Raw genomic sequence first — 10,861 nt, forward strand, 5'->3', positions numbered from 1 at the left:
GTGTCTGTTTTGCAGGTTATCAGAAGAACCATCTTTGCCGGGTCTAACCCCTCGTGGGAAACATCTATCTAACCCCAGGTTACCCGTAATCTGCCCGGGGTCCGGTTAGTGTTTCTTCACTTATTTTATTTCAATATCTTAAATGATAATAGAATCCGTCACCCAGTGTTGAGTATTGAGGACACACTTCGTATATATATATAAGAACCTTGTCTTTTAAACCATTAACCACTAACACCACCCCAAAAATGGCCTTAGAGCCAAACGAACCACTCACACCAGCCGGCCGGTTATTCATTCAACCAGCAACCGAACAAATCATCAACTGTGCTCTCGGTATCGACCGTCCAGTCGATACCGAAACCGTAACGTCCATCCTCTCCAACTCTCTCTTAACCAAACATCCTAGGTTCACCAGCCTTTTAATCACAGACAAACACGGCCGAGAAAGATGGAAAAAAGTCAACCTAGACATCACCCGCCACGTCATCCTCGTCCCCGACCCCGTCATCGACAACGTTGACCATGAACTAGCAGTCAACGACTACCTCGCCAACTTAACCGTGTCGTGTCCATTAAACACCGACAAACCATTATGGGAGATTCATATATTGTCAGTACACAACTGTGTGGTCATGCGGTTTCATCACGCGCTTGGTGATGGAGTTTCGTTACTGTCGTTAATGTTAACGATGTGTAGAAAGGTTAGTGATGGGGAGAAGATGCCGATGATTGAACCGACCTCGGTTAGGGTGAGTCTTTCAGATTAATTTTGCGTAAGTACTAAGACCTAGTTGTCGTAATTACTAAAGCTAAGGGTACCTTTTTAAGTTAGTTTATATATAAGAATTATTGTAACTTATTTTATCTATCCAGTTATTAAAAACAAATAACAAGTTTAGATTCTAAAAAAATCTGATATAGTCGTTTATTCCATTTAGAGTCAACGGAGACGGAGTGTTTGGGAGGTGTTGAAGATGTTATGGTTGACTTTGGTTTATATGTTGGAGTTTTGTATGAGGTGTTTGTGGTTAAAGGATAAAGAGACGGTGGTGAGAGGCGGAGCTGGGGTGGAGATGTGGCCGAGGAAACTGGCAACTGCTAAGTTTAGGCTTGAGGATATGAAAACGGTTAAGAGTGCTGTCGTTAATTCGGTTAGTATTAACTTCAGTTGTTTTTTAGTTAGTTCTGTTACTTTTAATCATGGTTATTTTAAAAAAAATCTCTAGACATCGTCTATTCTGGGGGACACCCACCTATATGTGACATAGAAAGGGTTTTTGTCTCCTGTTTATATAGCATATTATATGATGTATCATATAATATGTTGTATAAATAGGATAACAATATGATGTATAAACAGGATAACACAAAAACTCTCTATATAACGCGTATAGTTAGTTCTATATGCTATATACTCTCTATATATCATATATAGTTAATTTTATATGCGATATAAAATTTTGGATGGGTATCTCTAGCACATCCCTTATTTTAACTTAAAATGATAGAAGAAGCAAACCAAACTTTTATGAAAGTAATTACAAATAAACCATAATTACTAATTAATCATGGGTTGTAATCAAGTTCAATATCATAAAAACGACTACTTCAAAAATTAAATTATTTAATGAGCAAATTGATCAACATTTTCTATGCCACCAGAGATGAAATCAATCTCAATGTCTTTATTAGTATATTTTGTTATTTTATAAATTGGCGTAAAGTTATAGATTTTAGTTACAACTATTAATTTTACATAATTATTGCTTTAGAGAAATCATGAGCAAAGGATGGTATTAAACTTAATAGATTTGTTTTACACTCATGTATATACATTTTTCTTATGTGATTCCATAATTGTGTTTCCATTTGAGTTCACATATCAGACTTAGACTTTAAGTAATCCTGTAAAAAAGCCTATGTCGTACGTGACTTAGGCTCTTTATGTTCTACACAATTGCCCTTTCGTGTATCAACTTTCGCTTTCATATTCTGCGTTGTCCGTACTAAAATACATAATTCATGCTTGTTAATGTTTGTTAATCCTTTTGTTTTATCTAATTTTCATCTCTGAAAAATTTTAACTTACGTACAGTTAACATTTAAAAAGAAATTATTAATCAACTCAAAACAATGCAAAAGATTTTATTAACCACCATGATATTAAAGGTGATGATATAGACATAAACCAACTACCCAACTATGTATGAAATTGTCTATTTGAACATGGATACAACCAACAGACAACAACAATAATAAAAAAGATATATCGAATAGCTTATACGTAGAATAGTCACATATTTATTCAATAATATAATTACGAGTGAAATTACCTGAAGTTGATGTCTTTTAATGACGATTCTATAAAAAGACGTAAGCTGACTTTTCAAGGAGACATTAACGTTTTACGTTGATCAACCACGATCAAACATCCTAAGTGTTTGCACTAGCATTTGTTACAAGTTCTAAACTCCTAGTAAATTGATTAGTTATGATACTTTACACCGGTGCCCCCTCTCTATTGAGATAGCATGTATTGCACATGTAGGCACCAGTGTTACACTATGTTGGTTTTAAGTCAATCGCTACATTATTAAGGTAAAAACAAGTTCTAGACATTATCAATCTAGAAGAAGAATAAGAGATCGATACAAATTCTAAGAAATATATCATGGCCGGTTGGATTTGAGATTGTTGTCATGACGCACGTTATAGTGTAATTAATTTGAGAAAAATGTTTGAATACAAAACCCCATCATCGTCACTATCTCCATTTGGGTAAGCCATTATCAGTTGCTAGACAAACACAATCGTTAACAAACTTATGATGGAATTATTTGTCTATTCCTTGTAAGTTTTCATGTCATTGAGACTTGAGAGGGAAAATGACTACCTTTAGTGTTCATAAAGTTAATAACTTGTATATTAAAAACCCTATATTACTATAGCGTTGAAATTGTGTCCACACTATCCTTGATATCTCTAGGAGAAATAGCAAGGCCTCATTTATATCCAACCACCTAATGTCACTGGCACATTGATTTATTTATTCTTATGAATATGATAATTTAAGGGACGACATGATTGTGTACAGCACCTCATACCTAAACTCATACGCTACATACCAATATATGACTGTAGCCGACCAGTTGTTCGTTGATCGTCCTCACTTTTGTAGTTTCCAAGCATATTTACATATATAATAAAAAAACTTTTAAATTAAAATTTTCAATTTCCTGGAAACAAAAAATTAATAGAGATCCTACGTAGCAACAAATAATATAAGATGACAGCCTTAGACAACTAAAACATATAATTAAAACAATAAATAATATACATGTCATAACGTACATGAATTTTATTTTATTTTACGACAAATGTTACTTCTACACTATTTTACAGCGATAATAGTAAACTACGCTTTTGCTTATGATTGAACCCGGGACCTCCCATCTAAAGACCTCTAAAGTCAACCTAACACTCATTCTGTGAGACTTAAACTCGAACTACTTTGGTAGGAATACAAGGGGTGTTTAGGATTATTAAATTTAGTCTACTTATAACTTATTGAAAAATTAAAAGAGTGTTTGGAATTGCCTATTGTGTAAGAGAAGAGAAAAAGCCTATAAATCACAAACTTGTGACTTATAACCTATTCCAAAAGTTATAATAAAGTAAAAACAAGGACTCAAACACCCTCAAAGTCATAAACACCTAATGTCAGCATATCAAGATGCCAATGATTTATATTTGCTATTTAGCATTAAGTATTCTCTCTCTATTAGCTAACGGTAAGAATTATTGTTACATTAAATTAACCTACTATCATTTTAGGTATTTAATTACGTGTTGGATATGCTTATCTTGTTTAAATAATTTATTTGTTACTAATCTTTTTTAAGTGCAAAGTTACACACCACTAAACCTATTTTTTAATTACTTCATTTTGCCAACAATAAGTTAGAACCCGAGAGGACTTTACATTTTTGACACATTGGTACCATTTGGTTAGAACCCTTTAAATTTTATGTTTTCCAAATGGATTATTTTATGGGTTAAATAAAATGTACAAGTTGCTATATTTAGTCATTTACCCGATTCCTTTGCCTCGTGAACTTTTACCCGGTCAATGGTCTTCGTCCGTCTTATTCAATGTGGACCAACCTAGCTACCAACTTGCTATATATCATAAAAGACTTACAAATTTGTTCGATCGATGACATCAATGTGATAACCATGCACAAACATGTCTCTACATAAATCCCAGTCAAAACAATAGATATATATGCTCATTAACTATTGATTCGATAGGTAGATGCACCAAGTAAAATCTGCATTTAATACCATCCTATTAATTCTGTTTACTTTTTTCCCGACAACAAATATCACACATATACCCTATTTTACATTAACAAATTTAAACCCTCAAATAAACATGTGTCTATGTTAAAGTGAGTTAGCCTCACATTGACGCTAATTTTGTTTTATTTATCATGCCAATAGTTGTGGGTACAGTACACCGCAACTTTGTGTTTTAGCTTGTTAAGCTGATTTGATATGCATCTTGCCGAGCCATTAACTATTCAGATCACAAGTTATACACGTTAGTGTTCTTTATTTCTCTTATTTAAGAATTTGTTAGCTTTTGAATCAATAGAAACTCCATTTGCCTCTTAGTTTTAACTTAAAAATTTTATCTTGAATAATTTTTTTGCCTTCAAACATACATAGGTGTGTATATGTATATTAGACTATTAGTAGTAAAAAAGAGTTCATAGTTAAAGCATGTGCATGGTAACACTCCTTGAGCCTTATATATATTGTACGATAGGAGAGTAACTACAAATGCAACTTTGGAAATATTCCCACATCCATGGATGTTTGTTGTATATATGCTTTCTTAAACAACTAAATGGCCCTCATTATAAATTAAAATTCCATATTTGGTCTCTTTCATCATTTTACACAATATCTGCCCATTTAGTCATTTCCCTTCATTTTTATGAAACTTTTAACCTACTTTTGACCCGTTACTATAATTTATGAGACAAATGACTTGGCCACCACACCATAATTTTGTAACACTAAATATGCACGAATGCTTGTTGTATGCGTGCATTCCCGCTACAAAGATCCAAGTGAGGTGCATCTTTTTATTTAATTGTCTATATATTCTAACATTACTAGGTGAACCTACTTTAAATTTTCAAATCGTCCGATGTGCGCCCACCCCTCAGGCCTCAATGGTCTGTTTTAGTGATTGACGACTTACCCATTCAGTGTCTTGGCACTAGACACTGAAACCAAATTGTATCAAGTCATATTATCACCGGGATTAATATAGAAATACAAATCATAATTGTTAATTTCAAAGTTAATATCAACTTTGTTTTGAAAGTTTTCTTATTTTCTATTTTTAATTTTATATTTGGATTATAACTAACCTTTATTTCTTTACAATATTGATTAACGATTATACAAATTCTGTGTACCGAAATGCAGACAATCAATGACGTTCTTTTTGGTGTAATATCATCTGGGCTATCAAGATATTTGGAAAATCATTCAACAAAACGTACATATATAAACTCTTCATGTTAGTCTTTTTTTTTTAAATTTATATATGCCAACAAATTTACAAACTTTTGCAGCACCTAAAGAAGGACTTCAAATCACTGGTGCAGCCATGGTTAATCTCAGAAAATCATCAGGACTGCAGGTTATTTCCCATTCTCCATTAGTTTATTTTATGAAAGATTTCAAAGGCGAAAAAAGAATACAATATATAGGTGTTAAAACTAAAAGTTTTACTTTTTGTATTTTCTGTGTATTTCTTAACTCATAGATTATATAAAAGATAATAAAATATAAGATAACCAACAAAATCAAACAAACTAATAAAATAAAAACAATCAACCTATAGAGATGAATTCTCTAATGTAACAATATACATATAGTTAATAATTTACTTAAGATAAATGATAATTTTATCAGGAAATCACAGAATTAATGAAGAAAAATTCAGGATCAAGATGGGGAAACAAATTCGGTATGATGCTCTTACCGATTTACTACCATGGAAGCGGTTCTGATCCTCTACAGTATTTAAAGAGAGCCAAGATTATGATTGATAATAAAAAGCTTTCTTTAGAGGCCTTTCTCTCATACAAAATTGGTTACTTTGTTATGAGATGCTTAGGAGCAAAGGTGAGTTTTCTTGGCTAGATAATTTGATGACTTATAAAATATGCATGACACTAGGCGTGCTAACGGTTTCGGTTTTCAGTTTGCTAGCTTGCTTAATTACAGGATAATTTGTAACACTAGTTTCACAATTTCAAATCTTGTTGGCCCGAAAGAAGAGTTCATGATTGCAGGTGTCCCGGTTACATACATCAGAGCAACAAGTTCAAGCTTGGCACATGTAAGAACTTAATTATGAACTTTATACCTACATTTCAAGCTTAGCACATGTAACACCTTTAAATATATTATTTTTATAATGTTAAGGCAAAGTTTGCATGATGTTTATCTATGCAGGCAGTTACTATGCATATGGTGAGTTATGCAGGAAAGGCTGATATGCAAATTCTTGTTGCTAAAGACATCATTCCGAACCCTGAAATATTAGCAAAATATTTTGAAGAAGCACTGCTTGAAATGAAAGAAGCCGCCTTAGCAGCCAAATTCCCACAAAATTTAGGATAGGAATTTCCGTGTATAAACTAATTTTGTTATATCCTCTTCCCTTTAAATAGAAGTTGCCTTAGGTACGTTTAACTCGCTTCTTGATTGGTGGTACGATTGATAAAACTTGAAATTAACCTTAGTCATATGCTTAGCGTATATGTGTCAGAAATGACAACACGATACTTTGGGTAATCAAACAGATTTATGTGATACCCGAACATAAGTTGCATGTCGCAAAATCATGCATTTAATAATGCTTTTATTAAAGGAAAATTGGATTTTAATAATCCCAACTTAACGCAGTTGTCCGATAATAATCCCAACTTTGAAAATAGCTGCCACTGGTCCCAACTTTCATACTATTTGTTTTTATTGGACCTCCGTTAAAAAAAATTTAACGACGTTAAGTTTTTTCCAAATTTCAAACAGATATTTTAGGGCTTTTGATCGGAATGAGAATACGAGTCGATTGATGTAAAACTTACCTCTAAAAGGTGGTCCAAACGACCAAAGGATGCTTCAATTCTGGTGTTTAAACTTCTAATTAACAAAATTCAAATTGTTTGAAGCGTCATTTCGAGTTAAGTTTTACAGCAATCGATTCGTATTCTCATTCCGATCAAAAGCCCTAAAACATCAATTTGAAATTTGAGAAAAAGTTAACGTCGTTAAAAAAGTTTTAACGGAGGTTCAATGAAAACAAATAGTGTGAAAGTTGGGACCAGTGACAGCTATTTCCAAAGTTGGGATTATTATCGGCCAACTGCATTAAATTGGGATTATTAAAATCCAATTTTCCTTTATTAAACTCACAAAATGATCCAATTACAATAGAGAAGACAGGTAAGCGGGTAGCATGCATTAATTAGTATAAAGACAACATACATAGAGAGAAATTGTAACATCTGTGGTGTTTGTTAGTGAGGACAGTGAACAAAACATGGAAGCCTTTGAATAATATCTAAGGGCATTCGGATCACAAAATCAAATACTGCTTGTGGTTGGTTTACATGTCGGAATCGACGGCTCATGTGAGTGGTGATAGGTCAGATTTTGGGCAGGTTGCACTTATTGATGGTAATAAATAAATATAAATAATTGATGATGTGGGATCAATTGAACAACTGTCACATATAGTTTTTAAGAGGTGTTCCTATGCCAACCATCTCAAGGGTTGTAACATTTGTTAGCTGGGTACATGATACATTTAGGACACACCATCTAGTACATTAAATTAAACTGCCAACAGTGCTTGCATAAGGTACCCTTTCCATTGCAAGATAACTAGAAATTTGTTGCAATAGGTGTTTTGATTTATTTGCAGCCTTCCTTAAAATAATTGCTCAATAGTCCTTTGACATAGGCTGATTGGGTGGTTGAGAAACCAGAGGATTGCTATAAAATTATGTTTCAAGTTACTACAAAGTTGTGGTCCTTCAATCTTTCAAGTGTAGATTTAAGACCCCGTACATTCGATGAAAAGACGTTTGACATGACAATTGGATGTGTTCAAAGACTAAGATATTGATTAAGAACATCGTGTTTAATAAATGATGTGAAACAAGGCACTAGCTAGTCGGCTACAAACTATGATCGCGATGGTTACAAGAGTACACCCCAAATGATATTTGGAATAAACTCGCAAGTATTCATCTTTGTGAAGTCGTTAATGCATCCACATATCAAAAGAGATGATCAAGACTCATAAATATAATCAGATTTTAAATTGTTATATCTAACTAGTTTGATAAATGAATCGAAAGTGAGTGGCTTGTTTATTTATAAGGGTGGTGTTCGAGTTGAACTTTTAAACCATGTAATTAAACAAGTCGACCGTCAACCTGTTTAATTTAACTGTGCACCAACCCGTTTATGACCTTTTAATCCGTTTCACAACTTAATTGTTTCCCGTCAACTTGAGGCCTTAATTATTTGGATTAAACAATTTTAAGCATGTATGCATTGGGGTTATTGTTATTGGAAAAACAACTAGGGGTGTCCAAAATACCCGAACCCGATTAACCCGACCCGACCCGAACCCGAATAAGCTAATTCGGGCCTGGTTAATAGGGTCAAATAGTATTAATCGGGTTATTCGGGTTAACCCGAATTGTTAATAGGGTCGGGTTTTGGGTTCATATTTGGAAAAAAGTCGGGTTTCGGGTTAACCCTAATAACCCGATTAGTGGTAATACTTAACTTTAAATACAATAATAAAAAGATGAAATAAGCACTATTAAGGCAATATCGAAAGCTTTATAAAGAAGTTAATTATTCTGATTGTTCATGAAACGTTCGATGGAAGTTTATTTATGTTGTGCTCATTTAATTAAACAAACGAACATTAACACATGTTTCACTCGTTCATCTATGTTCGTGAACGTTCCTTTATGATCGTTCATTTAAGTTTGTTTACGTTCATTCGTGTTCGTTTACATATTAATAGAAAATTATTAAATGTAATTTGCATTTAGAAATTATATCACCCTAATATGTTTTATATTTGTTTGTTTTTGTTCATTTAAATGCGTTCATTTATGTTCGTTTATGTATGTTTGTGTTCGTTAATGTATGCACATATATGTCATTCATGTTCGTAAATCTTTGTTTAAATATTTTTGTTTATGTTCGTGAATTGTTCGTTTAGATTTTAAATAAATGAACATGTTTAGTTTTTAACTAACGAACATGAACACAAATATTTGTTCAATTAAGTGTTCGTGTTTGTTAAAAGTTAAATGAACGAACACGGACATGCATTTGTTCATGTCCGTTTGGTTCGTTTATAGGCCTATGTATGTAATTATAATATAATTATTTGTAAAAATAAATTAAAAAGTGAGCGTAATAAGAAATTTTGCAACTTACAAGTTACAAACACAAAAAATAGCTTAAAATTATAAAGTAACATGGTTAACCCGACTAACCCGAAACCCGAATAACCCGAACCCGACTAACCCGAGCCTTAATAGGGTCGGGTTGCGGGTTAGATATTTTTTAAGGAAAACCCGACTAACCCGAAACCCAATCGTGTTAACCTTATTAACACCCCTAAAAACATTAGTCGTTTTCGAGTTGAAAACCAACCAAGAGCTACCTATACCATTAAAATTTGATTTGCATCAAGAACTCAAAATATAAATTTGACTATTTGAGAGACTGATCTTAGGAAAAACCAAATCATTATTTCTAACATGTAAAAATAGTAAAACATTAATATGAAAAGAAAAAGAGTATTCAATCAGAAAGTAGGGCTGTCACTTTTACCTGAAACTCAAAACCCAACCCGAGAAAACACGTACCCGAACCCAAACTAACCCAGCCCGAAAAACCCAAACCCGAGAAAAGACTCACCTGAACCCAAACCATAGTAATTCGGATTGGTTCTCGGGTTTGATTTGTAAGTTTCAGGTCAACCCGAATAAACTTTTAATTTTGAAATTAAATATATTTTTAGGTATAATAGGCTTAGTCTTAACCACTAACGTTATCAGAATCTGGTCATAATCAATTGTTGTCATTACAACTCTTATAGATCGATAGTTTATCTTTATTGATGTTTTCCATTTATTACTATAATAACAACCGTCATCAAACAACCAAATCACGCTCGATTGAAGACGGTTATTATTCGAGTTAGTTTTACTGTTCTTTTGGATTGTTTTAACAAGTTATGGTGGTTTATTATTTGATTATTTGCTTACAAGCAAATAATAATATGTTTTATTTTAACATTGTATTTTTTAAAATTTGTTTGTTTTTTGTTTTGTTTTCTAGGATGCTCAAAACCTGATTAACCCAACCCGAATTACCCGAACTCAAAAAACCCGTGAGAGATTTGGGTTGGGTTTCGGGTCAAGCTTTAAAACTTTGAAACCCGAAAAACCCGACCTGGAAAACCCAAAACACAAAAAACGGACCCGAGGAAGACCCCTATCGAAAAGTAAATTTTGAAGTTAGTGAAACTTTTGTAAAATGGTCAAATAGACACTTTTAACTTCATATTTAGGCTTGCTATCAAAATAATATTGATAAAAATGAGGTAAGAAAACCCGCCGCAATACCGTGATGCAGCAGCACGAGTATGATCAGTAACGGTTAGATCTGTTAAGGTCATGACACTAAACCCAAAAAATAATTTAGTAAACGCTTAAAATGGTATTGGCAC

At 33.0% G+C, this 10,861-nt stretch overlaps 1 protein-coding gene across 1 annotated transcript; it reads left to right on the forward strand.

Moving 5' to 3' along the window:
- The first annotated feature begins 190 nt into the window (after positions 1–190).
- Positions 191–6,907, forward strand: LOC143629404 (wax ester synthase/diacylglycerol acyltransferase 11-like). Its single transcript, XM_077098688.1, has 7 exons — positions 191–752; positions 942–1,154; positions 5,506–5,578; positions 5,655–5,722; positions 5,998–6,210; positions 6,290–6,427; positions 6,544–6,907. Exons 1-7 carry the CDS (start codon positions 249–251, stop codon positions 6,709–6,711), a joined length of 1,377 nt encoding a protein of 458 aa, XP_076954803.1. The 5' UTR covers positions 191–248; the 3' UTR covers positions 6,712–6,907.
- Positions 6,908–10,861: the final 3,954 nt, after the last annotated feature.

The sequence above is a fragment of the Bidens hawaiensis genome, unplaced genomic scaffold, assembly GCF_021521415.1.
Source record: "Bidens hawaiensis isolate Kalapana, Puna unplaced genomic scaffold, B.hawaiensis_p1.1 tig00005195_1, whole genome shotgun sequence".
NCBI classification, from domain to species: domain Eukaryota; kingdom Viridiplantae; phylum Streptophyta; class Magnoliopsida; order Asterales; family Asteraceae; genus Bidens; species Bidens hawaiensis.

Coding starts and splice junctions, on each gene's coding strand:
- LOC143629404 (XM_077098688.1), top strand. CDS start 249: ATGGCCTTAGAGCCAAACGAACCACTCACACCAGCCGGCCGGTTATTC. Junction 1,155..5,505: donor AGAGTGCTGTCGTTAATTCG/GTTAGTATTAAC, acceptor ACCGAAATGCAG/ACAATCAATGACGTTCTTTT. Junction 6,428..6,543: donor CAAGTTCAAGCTTGGCACAT/GTAAGAACTTAA, acceptor TTATCTATGCAG/GCAGTTACTATGCATATGGT.